This window comes from Culex quinquefasciatus, chromosome 2 (assembly GCF_015732765.1).
Source record: "Culex quinquefasciatus strain JHB chromosome 2, VPISU_Cqui_1.0_pri_paternal, whole genome shotgun sequence".
Lineage (NCBI taxonomy): Eukaryota > Metazoa > Arthropoda > Insecta > Diptera > Culicidae > Culex > Culex quinquefasciatus.
Genome location: NC_051862.1, coordinates 185,124,742 through 185,151,158, shown reverse-complemented (window position 1 = coordinate 185,151,158; position 26,417 = coordinate 185,124,742). Strand labels below are relative to the sequence as shown.

The 26,417-nt window shown below is 36.5% G+C and overlaps 1 protein-coding gene across 2 annotated transcripts in view; it reads left to right on the top strand.

The window, feature by feature from the left end:
* Nucleotides 1-1,254: 1,254 nt before the first annotated feature.
* Nucleotides 1,255-26,417, top strand: part of LOC6031266 (serine-rich adhesin for platelets) — a 273,589-nt gene continuing 248,426 nt past the window's right edge. The window contains exons 1-3 of one of the 2 annotated variants that reach the window (XM_038253669.1): nt 1,255-1,925; nt 12,358-13,090; nt 13,513-13,669. In XM_038253669.1, the coding sequence (XP_038109597.1) occupies nt 13,661-13,669 (9 nt within the window). In that variant the 5' untranslated portion in view covers nt 1,255-1,925; nt 12,358-13,090; nt 13,513-13,660. Of the gene's footprint in view, nt 1,926-12,357; nt 13,209-13,512; nt 13,670-26,417 lie in introns of both variants that reach the window. The other variant, XM_038253668.1, reaches the window with a different exon arrangement.

Here is a 26,417-nt window from a genome sequence, read left to right as displayed (position 1 = left end):
TTTGTTCAGGAGGTCATTTAAAGCAACTTTTGTTTTAAGAAAAACATTACTTCTCTTGTTTTATGTTTTTCTTGTATTATTTTAGTATTTTAAATTGCATTTATCTTGTTTACTTTATGTTTGTTTTTGGTAGTATTTGGTCTATTCTACCACCTCCTTCATTACATTTTGCCTATCTTAATTTTTCATGTTTTTACGGTCACTTTTTAATTTTTTTGCTTGTTATCACATTTTCTGCTATATAATGGCACCATTATCATTTAAATTGTAAGAAAATGCGTAGAGGCATAGTCTGAGACATTACAAAAAATACTGCTTACTTCTTTTAACTTAAAATATAGAAAATGTTAGTAAAAAATACAAACCCAAGGTGACCCCTAGAAAAATTAAAATTTCAAAAACATTGGCAAAGGCACATAAAACAAGTAAAACTTCCAACCCTAAAAAATTCTAATTTTAAGAGTTTTTCTTTCCAATGCATTTTAAAGATCAAATATTGGTTAAAAATGGATTTTTGGTGATTTTTTAGATCGAAGTTCGTCTATAGGCGAAGTTGATTGTAGAGGGTTAAAATAAAATTGTTATAAAATTTACAAATAATTGAATGCTAAAGCCATTGCACATTTTGTAAAATTGTCCCTCCCCTTTTAAAAATCTACTAAAAAACAAGGTTCAAATAAAATTTTTTGGTAATCTATTTAAAATGGCTTTTGCAAATTTTAAATTTTTATTCATAAATTCAATGAAATTTGCGATTTTTGTTTGTACAAGCATAACTGTACTACACTTGCTAATTTTGCTTATTATGTGACTCCAAGGCTGATCGAATGAGACCAAAAAAGGTCAAAATCGGTTTAGCCAGTTCGAAGATAATCAAGTGTCAATTTTCGACTCAAACTACATTTCGGATTTCAAGAACACGTTAGTATTTTATGAATGAACCATTCTAAATAAATGTTCATCTAAATTGGAAAATCCATTCAACCCCACAGCTCCCTCCCACCTACCGACGACGACGCTCTCGGTCGCCGCCACACGGCAAGAGAAAGAGAGCACTTTTCATGTTTTGTTATGCGCAAAAAAAGTGCGCACCACCCAAATGCACATGACGATGATGGTGTCGAAGAAGGGCTTGCTCTCTTCTCTCTCTCTCTCTCTTGGTTCAGTCAGGTTTTATGAATCGCGATGTTATGCTTCGGTCGTTGGCCAGGCCAGGTTGGTGCCGAGTCTTGGAGTTGGAGCGTTCCGTCGTCGGTCGACCTGCCGGGAGAAAGCACCAAACGCGGTCTCGTCGTCGGGTTTTAGTTCAGCGTTGACTTCGGTATCGATCGGTTGTGTTTTTAGCCTGGTCTGCCCCCCAGGTTTCGTTGGAGTTTGGAGCCAGTTTGTTTTGGGGAAGGAAGGAAGAGTGTGTGTCCTGGCCACCCACAGAACAACAGCACCAGCTGTGTGCGAGTGTGTGTGAGTCAGGGGGTGGGAACTGTTTTTGCTCGTCCTTTTGAGGAAGTGGTGTTGTATCCGTACGAGGTTTGTGGTTGAGTGTGGGTGTAGTGGGATTGTGTGCAGCAAAAACGAAAGGAAGACACACCAGGCAAATTGGATTTAAAAAAGTGACCAACGCTCGCAGGTGGTGGTTGGGGGATCAAAACGGACGGACACAGACGCGCGAGTGTGCGTGCGTACGTGTGTCATTTAAGGATAATAGGAGCAAAAAAGTGCTAATTCTTGTTTTGGACAAGACACGGCGACCCGACCAGTGTTGCCAGCTTGAGGTTGAGGAGTAAAGGATTAAAACTCTCCCTCAAAAAAGAAGTGGTCGTTGTACAGATTGTTTCCTCTGTAGCGCGGAACGAGCAGACTCGTATAAATATTGTGCGATATCAGCGGATTTTTAAGCACAGCTCAAACAGTGAACTGGAGAAAAGGTAAGTGAGTGAAGGGTAAATATTACAAACAAAATGTTATAGTACATCAGCTTTATCGGGGGGTGGAATGAAATTAAACAAAAAAAAGAAGAAAGAAGCAATGCATAGTGAGGTATGGGGAAAGGTAATACTGAATTACTTGCCCAAAATAAAAGTATTATGCCTGGGCCGAAAACCTTGTATTTTTGGCATAGCTGATCCAAGGTAACTCCTGAGTATTAGAAATTATGAATCAACTTTTTCGGTCAACTTTTCAGCTAATCAGCTTATTGACTTTGTTTGCTCATGATAACCACTGGGTATAGGGTGTAACAAATTCATTGATTGCACAACGGCGTAACCGATTTCGACACCTTTTGGGGTTCGAAAGAATACCCCAAAATTTGGGAGTGATTGGTTGAAATCCCGATTTGCACAAAATTTGTTTGCAATTGACATCAATTTCATGTTGGTCTTTACCAGATTCATGGAATAAATTGTTTTAACTTTCAATTTTGAGCCTTCTGATACTTTTTAGATGTTCGTCCAATCTTGAAAAACAAATTAACAATCATAAAAGTATTTTGAAATTCTAGAGAGTTGGTTTATAAATGGCGGTACTGTGTAAATGAAATTTTATTTGTAAATTTGCGGAAATTAAAAAAAACTCTGCAATAAAACAAATTTTAATTTTATCATTTGACCCTCATAAAATTTATTGGATAAGTATCCCGAAAAATTGGGATGTAGTCTAAATACAGTAAATACTAGTTCGATTACACTGACCTACACAATTTAACAAAAATAACTGGTAACATCTAGTATCCTTGGAAACGAACAAGATTTCAAGCCAAACATTGCACAGTGGGAAGAAACGAGACAAAAAACGGACTTAATTGATGCCGGTCTATTAGAACTTTCAACCAAGACTTTTCTCATGTGAAAAAATTCTGAGGAATCGATTGGTGATGGTGAGTACCCGCGGAAACTGGCGTAAGGTCCGTTTAAGGCCGATTTACCTTTTTTTTGCTTTTTTATTAGTTTTATAATATGTTGCTGAAATGTTCAATATTTTGACATAACTTTATTTTTAAGTTTAAAATTCCGAGGAATTAATTGGTGATAGTGAGAACCCGCGAAAAAGGCTGATGTACCCTATTTTTAGCTGTTTTGTGAAAAAATCTGAGGAATCGATTGGTGATGATGAGATCCCGCAAAATGTACCTGAAACTCATTTCGATGGAGTATATGAGCAATTCTCGCTGAAACCGTCCCACTAGATGCACATGTTCTCAAATCGTTACGGCAATGTTCTCATTCGATTTAGCGCACCAAAAAACCATTAAAACAACCTTCGAACCAATGAAAATGTCAGCCGTTAGCCAGCTGTGAATAAAAACTTGTATTGAACTATGGATTTTTTCGAAAAAATGCCCTAATTTGGAGAAATGATATCTCCCAAAATACATTACCAAACATCAAAAGGTTATATATCGTTGGAAAGGTAATCGCGAGGGCTTTCTATCGCACTTTGAAAAACATTTCAAAAATTATTTTTTCAAGTGTAATTTTAAGGGTTTTTGAGAAACTTACTTTTAATTTTGAATTTTGACCGTGTTCGCAACCACTTATCATTACGCAACCATTTTCATTCGAAAGATTGGAAGATTTAGCATAAAATCAACTTGAGAAAAGTAGTGTAATGAAATAGTTTTCGTATAGTTATTAACGGATGAAAGAAATTGGTAAAATTTCAGTTCAAAATAACCAAAGCTCAGACTTCAGAAATGAGCCCAATTTACAGTCAAAACAAAGCAGGATTGTATTTGAGCCGAATGTACAGTCATCTGAGGCAAATCTGGACATATAGGATGAATAGGGACAGCTATTTCAACTATGCTTTCACTCATCAGATCATATTTTTAAATTGTTTATGTAAAAACATACATAAACAAACAAGGTTCTAAATTTTATGCTTTTAAGTACTCTGAAAACTAATGTCCTTACTTAGACTGTAGTCTCGATTCGCCACATTTCACTGAAGTAATATTTTATGTCGTGCACAAAAAAGTGCAAAGTTGAAATCAATATTTTTTGATCAAGTTAAAATTTTGTGGGGCTGTTGAAACCATAAACACAAGCAAAAACTCGATTTTCGTCCAAATCGGACTACGCCCTTTTATTTGACACCACCCCAGCGTTTCGCTTTTTTGCAAACAATGTTAAAAACTTTCATTAACAAACTGCGATATCCCTAAAACCGCAAGCCGTACAATGTCGAGTCAGAACTCACTAGAAAGATAATTAGACATAGAATTAATAGGTGTAGTCTGTTTTTCAGTTGTATTTATGTATTTTCAATGTATTTATGTTGCGCAAATAAAAATTTTATACTTGGTTTCATATTGAGAGTAATTAAAATTAATGTTAAATGAATCCCATTTTTTTACATAGAATAGAGAAGAGCGGGGGAAAGGTACGCACCTAGTGACAATCATTCTGTCACCGATGACCATAAAATATTTTTGATTCGTTGTATATACCAAATGGTATCCTTATCACTTGCCTTCAAAGCGTAGTACTAGGATTTACGAAAATCGCTTTTATGTTGAGAACCAGGCAATAACCCTAAAAAATTAAGTGCGTAGCTTTGCCCCGTGTGTGGGTAAAGGGATTTTTCACTTTTTTTTGTTTTGATTTTAGTTAATTTTTCATTCAGTTTTCAATTGGGGGCAGTTTTTAATCTCAAATTAAGATAAATTTATCGTAAATTGACTTGTGCCTAATGAAAGGGCGTAGTCCGATTTGGACGAAAATCGAGTTTTTTGCTTGTTTTTATGGTATCATCAGCCTCACCAAATTTTAACTTGATCAAAAAATATTGATTTCAACTTTGCACTTTTTTGTGCACGATTGAGGTTATACAAATAAAGCAGACCTTCCCATAACAAATTCTGTACATAAAATATTACTTCAGTCAAATGTGGCAAATCGAGACTACAGTCTAAGTAAGGACATTAGTTTTCAGAGTACTTAAAAGCATAAAATTTAGAAACTTGTTTGTTTATGTATGTTTTTACATAAACAATTTAAAAATATGATCTGATGAGTGAAAGCATAGTTGAAATAGCTGTCCCTATTCATCCTATATGTCCAGATTTGCCTCAGATGACTGTACATTCGGCTCAAATACAATCCTGCTTTGTTTTGACTGTAAATTAGGCTCATTTTTGAAGTCTGAGCATTGGTTATTTTGAACTGAAATTTTACCAATTTCTTTCATCCGTTAATAACTATACGAAAACTTTTTCATTACACTACTTTTCTCAAGTTGATTTTATGCTAAATCTTCCAATCTTTCGAATGAAAATGGTTGCGTAATGATAAGTGGTTGCGAACACGGTCAAAATTCAAAATTAAAAGTAAGTTTCTCAAAAACCCTTAAAATTACCCTTGAAAAAATAATTTTTGAAATGTTTTTCAAAGTGCGATAGAAAGCCCTCGCGATTACCTTTCCAACGATATATAACTTTTTGATGTTTGGTAATGTATTTTGGGAGATATCATTTCTCCAAATTAGGGCATTTTTTCGAAAAAATCCATAGTTCAATACAAGTTTTTATTCACAGCTGGCTAACGGCTGACATTTTCATTGGTTCGAAGGTTGTTTTAATGGTTTTTTGGTGCGCTGAATCGAATGAGAACATTGCCGTAACGATTTGAGAACATGTGCATCTAGTGGGACGGTTTCAGCGAGAATTGCTCATATAAGAGAGAAGTTATGTCAAAGCATTGAACATTTCAGCAATATATTTAAAACAAAAACAGGTTAAATCGACCTTAAACAGGCCTTACGCATATTTCTGCGAATTCTCACTATCACCAATTGATTCCTCGGAATTTTTCTCATAAAAAAGTCTCGGTTGAAAGTTCTGATTGGCCGGCATCAATTTAGTCCGTTTTTTGCATAAATTTTTCCCACTGTGCATTGTAATAGGGCCGAAACCGAAGTGTAAACAAAAAGTTTATTCTGCTCATTCGTAATGTAAACATCAACTGACGTGAGCATCCTGAGATTTTTTGTTTACACTTCGGCTTCGGCCCTATTACAATGTTTTGCTTGATTTCAATAAATTTGTTTCTTAGATATTTTTAAATTTTGATTTTTAAAAGATTAAAATCTGTGTTTTTATGTTTTTCATGAAAATCAGTTTTTGATTTTTTAACGAAATTTCCAAATTGGACTTCGTCATCCGTACATGTCTTGAGATTCTAATTTCAGCCAAGGACCTAGAGATATCGTGGCACCCAAAAATCAACTCTGTGTTTCGAGAAAAACGTTCAGAAAGTTAGGCAGTTCGTATTGCCCATGGCAAAATTGCAAGGTGAAATCGTCTCTGTTACACAGAAAAAAAAATGATGGTAATATTCATCAGGAAATGGTGACAGATTTTGTGGCAAAAAAATGATTAATTTTACCCCAGAAAATGATGAATTTTGATCAGTTTTCACATTTTTTATGTAATATTACTCAAAAAAAGAGGTAATATTCAACCTTCCAAATTTTCCACATTCCAAAACTCAACTTTTTTTTCTGTGTACTCACTTTGTTCATGAAATATCTTCATAAAACTTTTTGGAGTGATTGAAAATCATGTTCTTAGTGGATTGAATTAATTTTCTGTAATACGAAATTTCGAAATTTGCTGCATGTATGTAACCCCTTAAGTGTGTAAAGCGTGAGAAAACCTCCATTGAAGTGAGCAGGATACACTGAATGATTATATGTGATATTTGGTCCTTATAAATACAAGTCCTGACAAATATTCAGATTTCTAAATTTCGTTATCTATGTTTAACCTATTCTGTTAACACTGACATGACATGACTCTCGTTTTTTTTTAATTTGATCTGCATTTTGTATTGATTTTAGTTCTAATTAAGTAAAAAAGTAAATCTTTCCCAAATTTGATCCTCGTTCTTATGAAGCATAAGCGTTACCACTAGGCTACTTGGCCCAAATTATGCCATAGCTAATATTTGACAAAATTTAATATTAAACGCTAATTTTTTTTTGGAAATTTGACTATCTTTAAAATATTAAATACAGAGGATCATTTCGTAATAAATCCTTGAATCATTTTAATAAGTATTGATACAGAATTAATTGAAATAATTTCGAAAGTTTTTTTTAAAGTTCATTAAACAAAATTTAGTTTTGCATAAACAAAATATAAAAAAAATAGTTGAACTTCAATTTAAAAAATTCAAATTTCAAAAATACTCATTAAAAAAAAAACTAATTTATTCATAGCAAGAAAAATAAAAACGGTTGAACAAAAAAAATAGGTTCAAAAAATGATTTCGTATGAAATGTAGGCAATCAGAAAAAAAACAGTATTTTAATATCGAGTTTATCCCACCCACCGTTCACTTTTGCTGGACACCAAGTAAAAGGGGCTATTCTTTATCAGAGGACCATCCGTCGTTGGCTGCCGACGATGGTGACTGTGTGAGTATGGGTGTTCGTGTATTTTCTTGTGCCCGCCGGTGTGTTGTTTATCGATTGTTTTGCTTCTCTCTGGAAAACACGACGATGGTCGTCGGTCTTCGGCGGTATCATTTGCCTATTTGGGTCTGCTCGTTGCCGCGCTCTTTTAGAACGTGCGCATGGTTTTGTTTAGAAAGGTCCGGTCTGGTCTGGGTTCTACTCGTCGGCGTGCCACATGTGACTGTATCGGAATTCGATACAGTTGAAGGAAAAAAAGGGGTTATCTTACCGGGGTTTGGTTGTGGACGTTGGGTGGTGGATTCTTTGGAAAAATATGTTTTTGCTACAAGTTGGATTGTTTAAAAATGGGATTCAAAATTATGACACAGACTTTCGATTCAATAAAAAAAATGATGATGTGTTTAAAAATCAGTAGAAAGTAATTTCAGCTCATAAACGACTCCCAATGTCAATACCAATTTAATCTGACATAAATCGCCCCATAAACGACACCTTTTGTGATGAAATTTAATGAACTGATATCTTGTAAAAGAAACGTCAATAAAGTTGATGTACAACCACACACAGTCAACCTTGCAACTTGCTGCAGCTGGCTGCAGTGCTACAGTATCAGTAAACGAACCGATTTCGATACCGCAAAAGCCTTAATTCCACACCGTCGATGCATTTCACTCTTCGGGGCTGGTGGTTTTATATAGAACGATACATCGAACGTAAAGCTAACCTGTACGTTCCAAGAGAGTGTTTGGCCAATGGCAGTAACCGGATGGATCGACACGCAATTCAACACCCATCGCGTGGGAGTAATACTGTCTTGTCACGATCACCACGTAGTGTTTTGAAGGATTTTAAGATTAATTTGATCGAGTATAGCAAAAGAAATGTCAATCAAGAATCGTGATAATCTCAATTTTCAAAACAAAAGTAAATAAAAAAAAATCATCGGAAAAATACAAAAATAGTTTCAAAAATGTTGCCGTTCTTCGTTACTCAACTGTAGAAAAGTTTGAGATATGTCGTTTTATGGGAAATTTATTGTACTTTTAGCATCAGCAATGAACCAGAAGGGTAATTTTTCATCAAGAACAAATTTTTTACTTTAAAATTTCGTGTTTTTTGTAACTATGCAGGGTTATTTTTTATAATGTAACAATGTCGTACAAAGAGACACCCGATCAGATGGAAATAACTTTGTAATAATATTTTTTTATATTTAAAAATACTAGGCCAATAACAAATTTTGTTATGATAACATAAACTGTTATTCAACTCTTAGCCAAAAAATGATTTTTCAGGAAGAATCCATAACACTTACTTTTATTTTAACAGTAATTGTTATTGAAATAAAATAAATTAATTATTACTGTTTGGGCAATTACAAAAATGTTGATGCATAAATACAAGGGGGTTGCTTGTAACCATCATGAGTTATCGCGATTTTACGAACAAAAGTTTTGCAACTGTTTTCAATTCGTATGAGTTGGCGGAGAATTACCCATTTCTTATGCTGTTTTAGCTTAAATGTAATTTGATATTCTTTTTTAACCCTTTTTACCATTCACTATTTCAGGGTACCGTAAACTGGGGTGACTTTGATAGCCCGGGGTGACATTGATAGAAATTTGATTTGGCCACTAATTTTGATACATCCAATATAACAGTCACATTTTTGCTTATATGTTCGTTAATAAGCTGTCCCTTAATCCTTGCATACTCATAATTCTCAAAAATGTTCAGATATTAATTTGACGGGCATTTTAAAAACCTATCAAAGTCACCCCGGGCTATCAAAGTCACCCCAGTTTACGGTAGTATTTTTTCGAAGCATATATTTTCCTTTACATGATGTTGATGTTCTCGATATCAATATTGCTCCAGCTGTCAATGAATTTGTCAGCCCATTCATGAAGCATGCTTTCATTTATCGTGCTATGCTTTGATACCTCCCGCTCTCGATGCTCCTTTTAATATCGACAACGAGAGAGTTCACTGTATTTTTTTACATTTTATGCTCTAAAATTATATCATTAGCTTTGATATTTAAAAAATGCGTTTTTGCAATTCCGTCGTGAAACTACTTATTTTTCCTGTCTTTCTCGATCGACAAAACGGCATACTTTTCAATATAACAAAATGACAGAATGTAAATGGGTGTTGAAAGTTGAACTTTACAGCACTTGTATTGAAACGTAATATTTTTTAATTTATTTTTATTTTAACGGTTAATCGAAATTTGACTTGAAATTCCATTCAAAGGGTATTTTTCGGAATTGCAAAAAAAAAAATGTTGTATGCAATTCTTTGCGAACCTTAGTTTTTTCAGCACTCGTCACTGTTAGACTCGTGCTGAAAAAATCTTCTTTTTGCATTGTCTGGGTCATTTACTGCATACTTATTTTAATTTTCAGGAATCCTTCAGCTCACCTGTATTTTTTAATTACATATTTCATCAGTTGAAAATTAACAATATTGGTTTTCATTTGAAATCGCAGGTCATTTCCATATCCGTCTTCTACTTAAATCACTTTTTTTTTGTGTTTTATTCTCCTTAGATGGATAAGTCATAAAAAAACACATTTGTAGCCTGTATTAATTTTAAACGCCATTTATCACCCATTTTTCTAAATAAATTGATAAAATACTGCAACTCTTGTTTTAACTATAATTGAAAGTTTTGCAAATTGGGTATATTATTTCAAACAGAATTATTGTTAAAAGATTCAAAATACTTACTGGAACCGAGATATTTCTCCAGGAAACAATAAATTAATGATCATTTGATATTGAAATTAGACTTTTTGCTCAGAAATGAAGGTGAGTATTTTTGCGGTTGTTTCGTTATCAGAACTTAACCCTCTACAACCCAACCCCAACTTTAGACGGGCTTCGATTTGATAAATTGCCAAAATTCTTTGAATTTTTAACCAATTTTTGACCTTTAAAAGGAATGGAAAGAAGAACTTTTAAAATTTCAGAAAATTTATGGGTTGAAAGTTTTACTTATTTTATGTGACTTTGCCAATGTTTTCAAAAATGTCATTTTTTTAGGGATCAACTTTGGCTGTGTTTTTTTCTAACATTTCCTATATTTTAAGTAAAAAGAAATATGCAGTAATTTTTGTAGTGAAAATGGTGCCATTTTATAGCAAAAAATGTGAAAAACAAGCAAAAAATTGAAAAATGACTGTAAAAACATGAAAAAATTAGATAGGCAAAATGTAATGATAGGAAAATAAAATAAGCAAAATAACAAACAAACAAACAATTTGCATTTAAAAGTACTAAAAATGAAACAAGAAAAACATAAAGCAAGTTAAGTAAAATTTTTCGTAGAACAAAAGTTGCTCAAAATGACCTCGTGAACACGACAAAAATAAAAATTTTGGAAAAAATTTGGGCAATAGAGGATTAACAGAAAGCCTTGGAAAAATTTCATTTCGGATAATCGAATCGAAAAGTTTTAAATCCAACATGGCGGCCAAAATGGTGGTTATGAAATATTGAGAAATGCATTTGGTAATTTAATAGGCATCAATTATTCAAATTTGGCAAAAAGGGGGTTGCAGAACTTTTTTGTTCATGGTTTGATACAACACTTTGGATAATCGAGTCTGGACTGTAATTACTTTCAACTAGCCTGTAACATTTTTTGAGTGATTTGCACCTCAAAGTCAATCAAATCGTGTTTGTGACTAGAGAACATTAACAAGACGTGCGGTCGGTCGATCGGTTGTGCTGATCCATTTTGGTGTGGCCTCCTTGCCCTGGCCTTTTGGAATCGGTTTTTGAGCAGCCTCGAAAATGTGTGCGTTGTTTGTAGGCTGCTTTGCGGTTGGCTTTTAGAGGAAGCTTCTTTTTCTTGTCGGGACCGTGGTGTAGGAGTAAGCGTGGTTGCCTCTCACCCAGTCGGCCTGGGTTCGATCCCAGAAGGTCCCGGTGGCAAATTTTGAGACGAGATTTGTCTGATCACGCCTTCCGTCGGACGGGAAGTAAATGTTGGCCCCGGACTAACCTAAAAAGGTTAGGTCGTTAGCTCAGTCCAGGTGTAGGAGTCGTCTCCCTGGATCCTGTCTCGGTGGAGTCGCTGGTAGGCAGTTGGACTCACAATCCAAAGGTCATCAGTTCGAATCCCGTGATGGATGGAAGCTAAGGTGTAAAAAGAAGTTTGCGATTGCCTCAACAATCAAGCCTTCGAACACCTAGTTTCGAGTAGGAATCTCGCAATCGAGAACGCCAAGGCAATGCTGTAGAGTGAATAAATTGATTTGATTTTTTTCTTTTTCTTGTGTGGAGCCTCAGACTGACTCATCGTCGATTAGCTCTGTAGAAAAACCTACTTATTAATGCTACTTTCAACACTGTATACCAAACCTAAGCGTTTGAACTCTGCCAAAATAACCTTGAAGTGTTTTAACAGACTATATTTCTGATTGCGGGTTAGTTCTTCCTTTCTCGGCTCAGCTGTTTGATTTGCACGTCTAAGGTTGCAGTGCACCGTTCTCTCTGTTGTGGCACTTGTGGTGAAGATGCTAAAGGTATGCCAACGGGGCCGTTATATGGCTTCTCCGCCGGCTTTTCGGCGCAACGACGATGGTTCGAAAATAAGAAAACCGTCGCACGGGCGATGGTTTAATCCAGCTTTAGGTTGTAGAGCCCGGCATAATTTGGATAACAGGATCTACGGCTTCGGGTTAGTGCGGTGAAGTGTTGATGGGTACACGGGTCAGAGTGGAGAAATTGGCTGGAAATAGAAGACAGGACTTAGGGCATGGAAATACAATTGTATTTTGAATAGACAAACTGACTTTTTTAACGACTTATTTGTCAGCTTAATTCCACGTCAGACCTTTAAAGGGTTATTTTTCTATACAAACCAGTAAACCCCTCTCAAGTTCTTCTACAACTCTTCTAATTCGTTGCCATTTCCATTTCCATTTTCAGAGTCTTCAACACCTAGTGCTTTCAGCCAGCACTCGCTTGAGGGAACCCAACGGCCGATAAAGTACCAACTGAGTGATCCAGTCCTCCGATGTTTACTCAATGCGCTGCAGCAACTTCGCCGAAGTGGTACACAACTAAAGAAGTCGAGGCGAGGAAAATCGATTGGAGTGGCAAATAGCTGTACATCGAGTCGCTGGAGGTCGATAGAATTTCCCTTTTTTGAACAACCTTGATGGAAAGCCACATCGACATTTGCGCTTTGGTACCTTAAGCAGTGTTGCCAGCTTTCAAACTTAAAGAAAGAGATGAGGAAAAGTTGTGATTAATAAAAGGTGCACTTCCCATGGTTTTTCGGAGTGGTTCAAACTGTTCGAACTTAGAGGGTGCCAAGCAGACACGGAGGGAAAGAGAAAGCCAATTTTGGAGCTTATTGTTGCCTGCCTGCTGAACACAAACCAAACCAACACTCAATCTCCGAAGGTCTCTCCTCATGTCTGTCTGTGTTGGCTTGTCATCATCGTCAGGTGTATTGAAAATCCGCGTTTTACAGTGTACTTGCTTGCCTGTACAAGAAGGAAGCCAGCCGACTGTGCAAACAAGTCAACTTGAAATTAAGTTTACTTTGTACACTTTTTAGTGCCGTTTTTTAATCGAATTTATCATCATTACACCACGCGCGAGAGCGCTGAAAGGCTTTGGTTTGAACGAAGGCAAATGAGATAAGTGCAGGAAGGTAAAAGTGAAATCCTGGGAATTTCGGCAAAACTTGCAGCGCCCAAATGAGCATTGATTAAAAAGTGAACAAAAAGCTTAAAAACTAACAAAGAGGGAAACGTGAAAAATAATATACAGTAAGTAGGTATTGAAATTACCCAATCGAGCTCAAAGAGGAAAAATCAACAACAAGAAACTAATTAGAGCTCGAGACGGAAACAAGAGGAAGATCAAAGCAAGAAGAAACCAATTCAATTGTGAGTGTTGGTGAGGAATGAGCACACAGAGAAATAGCTTCGACTCTCTATTGTTTGCCGAGTCTCTCTCTCTCTAATACAAGTCACGACGGGGCAAATGACAGTCGAAAAGTGGCAGTGAAAGGACGCGCCCGCGGATCAGGAAAAAACCGCTAATTAGAGAGTGAAATTATTACCTTTTTAGTGTGTGCAGATTTTGGTGGGAATTTTCCGTGAACCCAGTGCAAGTTTTGTGTGTGCATGCGTGGGCACACGCGTCAATAGAGTGTTGTTGCTGAGCAGAGTTGCTGAGTGAGATCGGCACACGAATTGGATCTAATTTGGATGAAAATATGTCAAAGGTAAGTGGCGTTTGACGTGGCGCACGCAACTGTCGTTATTTATTGCGGCTTGACATGCGGAACTCACTCTCGAGGGGGGAGAAGCCCTGCGAGAAACAGGTTGCCGCCGTGTAATGTGGGCTGGAATTTGGCACTTGGGCTTTACTTCGGGTACAGTCATCCCACATATTCGGAACGGTTTCCAGATCGGCCAATTTTCAAAAAATCATAGCAAATCGATGATTGAACTTAATGTTTTGCTTTTACCTTCATTTGAAAGCTTTTCTTGCGATATTTCGAATGCAGTATCGAACATCTGCAAATTTTAACTTTTATATGAAGTTTTTGAAGAATTACTTTGACCCTTGAAATCCACAAATTCGGAAAACTTTTTTCTTACGAATGTAAACAAACTTTAGATCTCTCCAGGAGTACATATTTATTACCAAATAATGACTTCACACACTGAAACCAATGAAACTCAAGCTCAGTGATGTTTTATACATGGTTTGATAACTTTTTTTTTGTAAAAATATCAGTTAAATTCAGGTGTTCCACAATTGTGGGAGGCACAATAACATCCCACAATTATGAAACAGGCCATTTGGAGGCAGTGTTTTGCTGCTGTGGACAAAATAGTCTTGGAATGAAGTTTTTTGTTCAAAAAGTCCTACTTTTACTAGTGAAATAGCAAGATAATGTCCAAATGAAGGTTCTAAAAATAATAAGGTCGACAGAAAAGCTACTTTTGGCATGCTATTGACAAATTATCATAAAAGTGTTCCGAATTTGTGGGTGTTCCGAATATGTGGGATGTATCGGAAAGGAGGGCATTTAGAGTCACTTTTGATGGAATTTATGTGAAGAGTAATTGGATTGAGTTTGATACAAAACACTAAATACAATTTTAAATGCATTTTCCATGTTGTCTATGTGATGTATAATAAAATTTGATATTTTTATTTAAATAATTCGTATTTATGTGATCTTTTGGCTTTGCATTGCAAATTTTTTTTTTGTTTGTCACTTCTCGAACATTAAACATTAACAATATTTTACCTTTTTAGAATTTAGAAATATTGACAATATTGTTAAAGCAGGTCAATGATATAAATATTGTTAAACATTTTGTTTCTTTTTCTTCATTTTGAAACCTTGTTTTAAGTTAAAGCAAAACGAAAAAAAATGTCTTAATTTTTTTATTCAAATTTCCCACAGAAATATTCTGATCTCAACAGGAAACATTTTAAGCATGTTTTTTTTTTTAGTAAAATTTTGAATAAAAAATTTATGTAAAATTGTTAATTTGTATTTTTTTATTTGGATGACATTTTGTGTGTACTTTTTTCCATTTCGTCATTAGGTCGACCATACAAGTCTCCATACAATGTCGGCTGCTGTCTGCATAAAAAGGATGTAAAAATATGCAAAAATCTATCTCTTGAGTACAGGTTTTTTTTTAACCATTTTGGTCCATCGGTCTACGGCAAAATTTTAGATATTGCTTAGGACTTGCCAGCAAAAAATAGTTACAATCTAAAAAATACCCATTTTTTGCCTTTCTTACTTAAGAAAGGTGTAGGTTTTGCTTTTGGCTATGACTGAAGATCAAGCTTCGTAATCCGAACATTTCTCGAGAAATATTTATTGGAGAAATCTGCTAAAAATCATGAAAGATCGTTTTTTTTGCTTGGCTTTTCACAGAGCAAACTGGAATTGTTCAAATATTTCGGCCAGAGCCGAGGGACAAAAACTTTGAAAAATATTTGTTTTAGCCTAACAATAATTTAAAAGATAATTTTTGGCCATGTTGTAGATGATAAAAACTGGCATCTTGTGAGCTATATCAAAAGCTGATCAAAGTTTATTTGGCAGTGCTGTCAATTTTTTGAAAATATTTTTTTTAAATGTGGAAAAAAGTCGAAAAACCATTGTGATTTTATGATTAGATGCAATTAATCGAAAAGGTCTCATTAAATTTGATATCGTGCACCGTTTTCATGTTATAGCCATTTTATTTTTTTTTGAATCGTTATATTTTATCTGTGAAGTTATAACCAAGCTTAACTAATCCAGAAAATGTTTTTTTGAAGAGATCAGACAAGTGCCTACAAATTTGCTTAAAAGGCATTGAAGATTGTATCAATGATTGCTGAGAACTGCCAGCCTCTGTAAAAATAGCACACAGGTAAAAATAAGTTTTCATGCATCACCAAAATAGCGTCGATTTGTAAAGTGACTTTAACTCATAAATTTGCTTCTGATAATAATTCAAGCCAGAAAATAATTGGCAAAAACTGAAAAAAGAAGATTTTCGATTCAGATGTTGACACATTCCAAATGTTTTTTTCTTATTTTTTTTACAGTATGTACCTTAGGGAGCGTTCTTTTATTACGTAACGCAAAAAATCGGATTTTTGACCCCCTCCCCCCTCGTAACAAAATTTCCATACAAATTAAAAAAAAATAATTATGGAGCGTAGCACGGCCTCCGACCCGCACCCCCCTCGCCCGCCTACTGCGTTACATAATAAAAGAGCGCTCCCTTAACCATTTTTAAATTTTTGAAGAATAAAGATTTGAATAATATTGCGCAATTCTCACTAACTTGGACTTCGCACTAAATGATTGCTATCGATCGCACTATTTCGACTTGTCAAACTGGCTTGGGAAATTTTAATTTTCTCAAAAAATGATCAAAGCGAGCCGATGTTGCTCACCTGTCAATCGCAATTTTAAAGTGCGAATGTCCAGTTTGGTGGAAACTGCGACTGAAAATGTAAATAAACAACTGCTGGTTGCCTAGTTTTTGGAAATTTTGTTGTCAAAAGTGCGAGAGAAAAGTGCGGGCCAAATCCAAGTTACAGTGCAAGGATCAATAGCGAATCAATAAATTTACTTATAATAGATATTAAAACATATTTACTAAAGTTTATGTATTTGTATTATTAAATCCGTCACATGCATTAGATTTGTCTTAACTGCTTTAAAAATCTGTTCAAAATTTGTCAGAGGATATCAACAAATGACGTTATTTCAAAATGCCCCATAGTCCGAGCTTCCTGGATGAGTTGGGCAAGCAACTGATTTAGATTTTTGATGGCCGTGAATCGCCTATTGAGGAAGCAACTTAATCCGATTTGAATGATGATAAAATAGTAGTTTGTACAACAAGTTTCAAAAAGCTTACAACATTTTTTGCAATTCTGAAAAAAGCTTTTTGAATGAAATTTTATGTCTATCATTATTGTGTCAAGTAAATTCACCGATCAAAACAAAAAAATATTGAAAAATGTTACTTTTCGATACTAGTGTTGAAAAGTTCACCTTTGCTGCACCCATTACAGCGCTACAGTGCAGGTATTAATTTTCCATTCTGTTTTTTTGCTGGGAAAAGTAGGCCGTTTCGCTTCTCCAGAAGGACAGGAAAAGCTTTTTATTAAGATACCAACAGGTTTGCGAACCTCTGACTAGGGGCACTAACTCGACAATCGTTGCGGCTCGTTGTCATATAGTGGCGGTGACGTATGGTATTTCAATTGCTTTTCTCGGCAGAGAGAAAAAAAAGAGACGATAAAATAAAAGAATGCTGTTTACACTCTCATTCACCATCATGTTCCGTATTACATACATCAACCGTGTATGATGCTGATGATCATCACGGTTGATATCTCCACCTCCCGCCCCACATCGGCTCACTCTAGATGCCACGGTATAGAAAACTGCCTTGTTCAGCATAATTGCACTGTTATTAATTCACCCAGCAGACTGTGAGAGAATGAGCAGGAGCATACCATCGAGCAAGTATGATATAGTTCCGAATGCCATCTGTGGGGAATGGCAGTCTCGAACCGCTGGAGAAGAATAACTAGTTCAACTGGTCGGTCGTCCCCCACTGGGACTTGGACTGTACGGTGAACACTGTAAAAAAGTACTTAACAATATTTTAGTATAATACGACTTGTGTTAAAATAAAAATAAAGTTGGTTGAAAATACAAATGTTTACAATCCTGATAATTTAAAACACTCTTCATTTTATCGACATGTTCCGCGCAAATATGCACACTCTGAGTTTCTGTAAAACACCAACAACACAACTACCCCGAGGCATACCTCCAACGCTAGACGCTACCGGAGGGGGAAATGTTGAAAATGATGTAATAATTATTGCACCGAGAATTAGCTCAAGCAACTCTGAACTTGTTCATCACATACACATCACAACGACCTGCCATGTGATGTCGGACAGATAGCAGTGAGACGACCCATCTCGTAACAGCGGCGAAGGAGCTCGACCTGAAGTTAATCATACTGCACCACCAACTTTCTCCGTGCCGCTAACTTTTATCAGTTAGCAGAGCTTTTAAACAAGTCGTAAACGAGTTGATACCTTCTTACATATTTATCTTGCAGCAGTTCGGTTGTGGCGGCGGCGATGCAGTTGCAGTATTAATCGTTCCGCTCCAAGAATTGAATCAATAGAGCAGTTGGACATCACGCAACTTTTGTGCACGTGTACTACTTCCTCGCTAATGGATTTTATGTCGACCTGACTGTAAACTGTGTCGTAATTCATTTTTGTGTTTCTTCGAGCGTGTAAAGTTGGAATGAAAATAAGCGCATGAATGTTGTTCATTCTAGGTAAAGTTTGGTGTGACGTATGTTGAATGCACAATTTTATAACCTGGATCATTTAAGGATTACTAAAAGAAAAATACAGTGAGCTTATGGAAATTTATTTTGAGTACAAGATAAGTTATATAAATATTCGCAACAACCTTATTGTTTGCAGGTAATTGTTACACAGTAAAAAAAAACATGGTAATATTACATCTTGAAAGGGATACATCTTTCATGTAATATACAATGTGTGATTTTAGAACGTTAAAGAGTTATATCAAACCATCCAAAATTCCACCTGTCGAATTTAAACTATTTTGTACTGTGTATTTTCAAAAGCCGATGGAATTCTAAGAATGCCTTAAAGATTTTTTTTTGAATTCAAAAAATGTTTTGATAATCTTGAGACGAGCCTAAATAAGTCCAGGAATTAAACAATTGAATTGCATGAATTTCTTTCACTTCTGGAGTTTTTATTGAAAGGGTCCAATAAACCAAATTTCAAGTTGTTGCTTTTTGGGTGTTTTTTAATACCCCTGAATCAAGGCGGTTTCAAAAACACCCAAAAAGCAAAAACTGGAATTTTGGTTTATTGAACCTTTTCAAAAAAAAACTCCAGATTTTTTCAATTGATTTTGGTTGATTTTTCATGAAGAAATTTTGGAAAATTGTGACAAGCTTGATCTTTTTTCAGTAGAATCGCTTATTTTGGAACCTCTGCCTATCACTAGCATGTCGAACCCATTTTTGCCTAAGCTCAGTATGTTCGCACTACACCCAACTCACAGCTCACCGATCCGGACTAGACGATGAATGGTCGGATTTGCCGTAGGAGACAACCTTACCCCTGTTGCCTTGGTGGGTGGAAAACCTGCCGCACCACGCGCAAGGAAAAACTAGGTTATCCTCTCGAGATGCTCTGTTTTCAGCGGGCGAACAAAGTTTGCTCGCCGATGAAGTGCAGTGGCGTGGGGGTGGGAAGGGAGGGGGGGGGGGGGCGGGGAGGTGCCAGGAAAAGACTTTTGATTGCAACAGCTGGAGGCTCTGCAGGCGGAGGCCGGCATCGGAAGAGCCATTTCGATAATGTTTCGCTATCTCTTGCTCCTGATATTGGGATCAACCGACGGGGTGGTGGTGGTATTGCCAGTTGCATCTGGAATGTTTGCTGCGAATCGGAGGCCTTCAGCCGCCTTGTGCAGTGCGCGGTGATGCGGTGGTGCATTGTTGCAGTCGGAAAAGTTTCTAATGGAATCGAAATTTCCAAATGGCGGCGGAGGCTTGCGGGTGACGTCGGTTTGGTGGTTGTACTTGCTGTTCAATAAAGCATGAAATGGGATGGATTTATGGGCTGGTATTTATTATGCATATGGTGCATTAGAATTTTGCTGCAGATGGAGTTTTGTTTTAAACACAAATACCCTATCGGCTTCTTTGGGATACATGTTGTCACACGTGTACTTCGATCTGATTTGAGCTAAAGAAAACTTTTGTGTACACATTTTAATGCTTCACCTGGTTGCCTTCATAGTTCCACAAAATTGGATTCCTAATTTGAATCATAAAAAATCCGCGCAATGTTGGCACACGTCATACAAAGTTTTGTGCAAAAGGTTGCGTTGTTACGGTCTGCGGAATATTATATTATCATTACTAACCAAATACCCATCATATCGTCACTGTCGTGCTAGCTTGTCGCACGTGCATTTTGGGTCAAATTGAGTTAAGAACGCCATTTTGTGTAGTTCATAATTCGATTTCAAACCTGAGATATTCAATACAAACCGAAAAAACTCCGTGCATTGTTGTCATTTTTCATATGACAGAAGTTTCCCAAGTAGCAAGAAAAACATCGCTCTTTATTTTGTTGTTCAACAATTGCTGCATAAGTGTTTTTATTCGATAATTATTGAACAAGTGCCAAAAAAAATGGTCAATTGTTCACATTTTGACCAAAAAACCATTGTTCAACATGGCTGTGAAACACAAATGCCAAATCTAGCAACGGATTACGAACAGTTCATTTTGAAGTTTATTCTGACCTCAAAGCAACATGCTTGTAGAACTCGAAAAGCAAAATGACATTTGCAAACATGATGTTTCATTTCAGTTTGCTAAACTTCATAACATAGTAGATTTGACCTTTGGCTTCGGCTGGGATTTCTCGTAAACTAGTTGTTTATGTGAAGTTCGCGTTCGTGTTCCAAACACCGAGCAAGGACATGTTGACGAAACAAGCAAGGATAGTTCTAAAAATAGAAACAGCTTATGTTCGAAAGAAGTTTTGGCAAACTGTTAGTGAACTTGGTAAAACCTAGATGACCGCAGACTTCTTATTGACGTTAAGGCCTGCTCATCCAACATAACCCCTCGTGGAAAAAAGCAGACGCGCGCCCGGACTTGACATTTGGAGTGATCTTGAGTTCGAGACTTGCCCTGAGCATTCTTCATCAAAAAGGAAACCTGAAAATGCAGCACCGGGAACCAGCAGCAGTAGTAGAGTAGTAGTAGTAGCAAGCGATGTTAATTAGCACTCAAACATAATTGAAAAAAAATCCCAAATGCATAATTAAGAAATTGAATGATTTTTTATGGTTGATATTTTTTTATTACCCATCATTCATAAATGGCGTATCCCTGTCCAAACTAATAAATTACAAAAAAATGGTAGTTAAATATCGTAAAGCGACATTTCTCACAAATAAAGGATTAAATGAAGAAAAAATAACTTTTGAGCGAACACCTTGAACATATTTTATGAAAAGCCTGTTAAACATTCTTGTCTGCCACGATATGTTCTTGAACGGTTATAAAAACGTTTGCCTAACTCCCTCCTGAATCTTAAAGACAGAATGTTGCTAAACGGTTCTAACGACGTTATCCATCCCGGTTCAGAATCTTATAGTCAAGAGTTCTTATGGCATGTTCAACAAACGTTCTCTATGCAAGTAGGACGTGCGCTGGTAAAACTTAATTAAGCCACGCACATTTCTAACAGGTTAGGAGATGTTCAACAACAGAAAAACGTGCGCTTTTTCCAGCGTTCAAGAGTTCTCAGGGACGTTGGGAAAACATAGTAAATGAGTTCAACAACAAGTTCGGAAATCTTTTGGCGAACAAAGTGTGCTACTTGGGTTGAATCTTGTCGAGCTATCTTGACAAACCCTGAAAAATGTTGTAAGTGCGACAACTGGCCAAAGGGATTTCAGGTCAGAACGCGTTTTACACACGTACAAGCCCGACTATCGTAAACATTTGTAATTATAACTCGGGACTCCAGCAACCAAATTCAACCAAACTTCAGTTCAATGCACAAAATGCCAAACAAAACGTGTTTGTTATTGTTTACATTGCGTGCACTCGTTTATGTTTATTCAAGGTCAAACATTAAAATGCGTTTTTCTCGGAACGTCAGAAAGCGGCATGCGACAAGTTAGCATGAAACAAGTCTGTGGATAATTCATAGATATTGTGAAGCTTGATTCCCACATTACTGCTTAACGTTAAAAATGGAAAAGTTAGCCAAACAATCTTGAAGCCATTTTCGGTCTTGAAACTTTTCCATAATTCCAAACCCGCTGTCATCCTTCTCGAAAGCAGTGACCTTCCGAGAAACGAGCTCCATTTGAGCTAAAAATTAATTGCTCCTCATCGCCCGGCGATTATCCGCGATTATTATGTCCTCGCCCACGCCAACACGCGCCGCCTGGAAAAAGCAGAAACGAGAAGCAATCAAATGCAAATGAAGCGTTTAATTTTAAATTTGACGTGCGTCTTCGCGTGTTTGGAAAAGTAGAAACAATTTCATTGAAAGAAGCGAAAAAAAAACAACAACAAGTAGATTGAGCGGGGGCGCTGAACGCCGCATCCAATTAACTGTTTCATTCTAATTGTCTGCCGGTTCATCTTGATGGCAGTGCTGCCAATGTGCCAATATTTGCGTGATTTATGCAAATTAATTGCTGCCGGGCTTGCAGTGTAGCGGGGGTGGCCTTAATTACCTGGCGGTGGGGTACCCAGACAATCTGTTGGCACACGGTTGTTGATGAGGTACGCCAGACGCCGTGGCGTCCTAAGTCAACAGATGTTATGGAGAATAGGCTTTTAAACTGCTATTAATAGGTGCGATCACGGAACAGGTGTTTTGCAAGTTGTTTATGTTGGCAACATTTCATATATCAAAAGTGTACTTTTCTCTCCGAATAGAGAGCATTGTGGTTCAAAGAGTTTAAAACAATCTCATCTAAACTCTCAAAATATCCTCAAAGAGTAAACGATATTTTCATGAGTTTCTCTGTTCTAATCGTGATATTGTTTTTTAAGCATTCAGTTTACTTTCAGTTTCGAGTTATCTGGGAACCGTGGTGTAGGGGTAAGCGTGGTTGCCTCTCACCCAGTCGGCTTGGGTTCGATCCCAGACGGTCCCTGGGTCCTGCCTCGGTGGAGTCACTGGTAGGCAGTTGGACTAACAATCCAAAGGTCGTCAGTTCGAATCCCAGGGTGGATGGAAGCTAAGGTGTAAAAAGAGGTTAGCAATTCCCTCAACAATCGAGCCTTCGGACACCTAGTTTCGAGTAGGAATCTCGCAATCGAGAACGCCAAGGCTGTCGAGATTTTTTTACTGTCAGTTTCACGAAAGAGCGAAGAGTGAAGTTTGTCACAAAATGTGTCAAAACCAAAAACCTTATGACATGCCACGTCAAAAACTTCAAAATTTCAAAATCGTCACAACGAGCAAACACTCATCAACTCATCACAAACCGCTTCGCGGTGGAAAAATCGTTTAGAGAGCTGGGGTAAAAAGACACCATAACTACATGAAGGCAATCTCATTCCGTCGGTCACTGCGCCGAGAAAAACCTCCATCATCTCGACGCTGTAGTGCTAACTTGTCGCACGTCGCTGTTTTGATGTTCCGAGAAAAACGCGTTTTGATGTTTAACCTTGAATAAACAAAAACGAGAGCACGTAAACAATAACAAACACGTTTTGTTTGGTTGACCATTCTGTGCGTTGTCCTGAAGTTTGGTTGAATTTCTGTTATATAGTTATAATTACACCCAAAACTGGCAGCGCTAGTCCGAGAGAATGATGGTCTCGAGTCGAGAGAATAGTGGTACCATTCACGGACGCAGAGAATACAGCTCGAGATGGGCGATAGAACTATTATCTCGAGGTTCATTTGCAAAAAAAGTTCATCCGTCAAACAAAAAACCAAAAGTGTCGACAACGGGAATCGAACCAGAGACCTTTGACAAACCAATCCAATGACTTAGCTGCCTCGGCCACCACAGCTTGGTGACTAAGGAGAAGCCAGAAGTAGATGTATGACACTTGTTGGAGATTTATTGATTCAACTAACGAATGAACTCATTTGTTATGATGGTGTGCGTTGGTACCATTATTCTATCGATTTTGGCACTGAGCCCTCAATAAATTTTGAGAGAACGATTATCTCGATTCTGAATTTTGGGTGTACAAATGTTTACGATAGTCGGGCTTGTACGTGTGTCAAACGCGTTCTGACCTGAAATCTCTTTGGCCAGTTGTCGCACTTACAACAATTTTCAGGGTTTGTCAAGATGGCACGACGAGATTGAAACTTCTTTCAATTGAAAAGTGACAAAAATGCACGGAGTTTTTGTGTCATTGTCATTGTGAGTTGCACAAAATAGCGTAGCGAGTTACAAAATAATAAAAAAAATGACAAGTTAGCACGACGGCAACGATCTGCCATGGCGGTTGCTCTTGACAAACATTATCTCAGCAGCAGCAGTTTTTCTTTCGATTTGGCCACCCACTTTCTATGCGAAGGGGCACACAACACACAAATCGATCTCGACTCTCCGGGGCAATGATTGAGCAAAAAAAAAAAAATCTTTTATGAGACTCCGATGCCAATGCAATGCTGTCGATAATGATGATTGGGGGTCTGCATGATCTACCCCGGGAGCCTTTTTGTACTGTTGGCTCTTGTTCTCTTTTTGAGTTGATGTGCTCAAACTACGCTCTGGAGAACGAATGAAGCTGTGTACAGATTGTGATTTTTTTCTCTTCGTCAAATCGATTCTCCAAAAAATAAATGGAGCGAAACGAACTGGGTTCATCCGACGAACGGAAGGGTTAGTGGGGGGTGGAGTCATAAATCGAGTGAGGGACAGGAAAATGGCTAGTTTTGGGATGAGGTGGAGTGCTGGAATGACCGGCCACTTTGTACTGCAGGAGAGCTGGCTTGAAGATGGGTTAGAATGGTTGAAGTTATTTTGTCAATTTCCGGAACTTCAGGTCTAGCGTAGATGTTGCCAAGATATGAGTAAATAACCTTTTGCAGAAGAAGATATTAGACAAGTCTGGGATTACCAAAAAAGAAGAATTTGATTAAAAATTTAGCGCACAAGTAAAACCTTGTAAAACTTTTTGTTTTATGTTTCAACGTTCAACAATACGAAATATCACCAGACAAGCAAAACAATTTAAGAGGTAGTCTCGTTCAGTCTGCAGACAAATTGTGATGTCTCACGACCCGTGAAGCCACCCCGCCACAAACCAAACACCTGAATGATTGAGAGTAAAAAACAGCTGAGCCGTCTGCTGACTATCATTTCAACAGCAGCCTGAAACCAGCCACAACAAACTCTAGAGGTGAAAGCTGAATCGATTCGCATTGTTAGCGCTGTCATTATACGTTCCGCTCCCCGCAATTGACGAGGAAAAACTCACGAGTTCTTGACGAGTCGATGAACCACCACGAGCAGCACCTCCTCCACCGACCGATAATGGGTTTCGTAGGTTCGACATGGTATTTTGAAAGGCGTTTTCGCTGAACCCATGAATTGAACTTTATCGTTCGATATTTGTGAAAAGTTTCCGGAAATCCCAAAACGGACTAAGCCTCCGGTTTTTCCGAAACAACAATTCAGCCACCACCACCACCATTCAGGACACACAAGTGGGCAGAGGCGCCGACTAGTCCAAAATGTTGGGGGGGCACGGTTATTTTCCGAAATCGTTAGGTGAGAGTGGCGATTTGATGTTTAAGTTTATTGTATATCACGAATTTTACCAATTTGAATATTACGATGTGATACGATTTTTTTTCATCCGGAATCTTAAAATCTATAAAAACATGATTGAAAATGTTGATTGGGGGAGTTTTATTAATATGTTTAGAAGGCGAATTCCTTCTAATTGGCATATTTCGCACTTATTTTCCAGAAGTAACAGTCAATAATAAAAATAATCAGATATTTTAAAATTCAACAAATATTCTAAAAATGAATACAAAGGTAAAAAGCAAAAATTTAGAACTTAAAAAATTGGAAAATACACATTAAAAAAAAACAATTTTTCAATTCAGCAATTTAAAAAAAATAACAGATATACCAAATTCAATATTACAAAATTTAAAAAAAAGTTTTTAAAAACTCTAGGGTTAAAAAAACTTATGGCCTCAAAATTTTAAGAATCAAAAGTAGAAATTCAGAAATAAAAAAACCAGAAATTTGGAAATAACAATAAAATTCAATGTTTAAAAAATCGAAAATTAAACACTAATTTATTAAATTTAAGAATTTAAGGGTGCACAGCAACCAAGGACGTTGTTGTCTTTTTATTCCAAAATTGACAAACTTATGGACCCAATCCTGCAACAATCTGATTGTAAAAATAAATTTTGTTGTAAATCGCTTAGTAGACATTACTTTAGGGAATGAATAAAAAGATATAACGATTGTTTCCCTTGTTTTGAAAATACTAAAATATCTGTAACCAAAATCTTGGTGCAAAAGCTCTGGTTGATGTGCACCGTTAAGAATTTAAGAATTTATGAAAATAAGAATATAAGAATATCAAAATTAAAGAATTAAAGAATTAAAGAATTAAAGAATTAAAGAATTTATGAATTTAAGAATTTAAGAATTTAAGAATTTAAGAATTTAAGAATTTAAGAATTTAAGAATTTAAGAATTTAAGAATTTAAGAATTTAAGAATTTAAGAATTTAAGAATTTAAGAATTTAAGAATTTAAGAATTTAAGAATTTAAGAATTTAAGAATTTAAGAATTTAAGAATTTAAGAATTTAAAATTTAAGAATTTAAGAATTTAAGAATTTAAGAATTTAAGAATTTAAGAATTTAAGAATTTAGAATTTA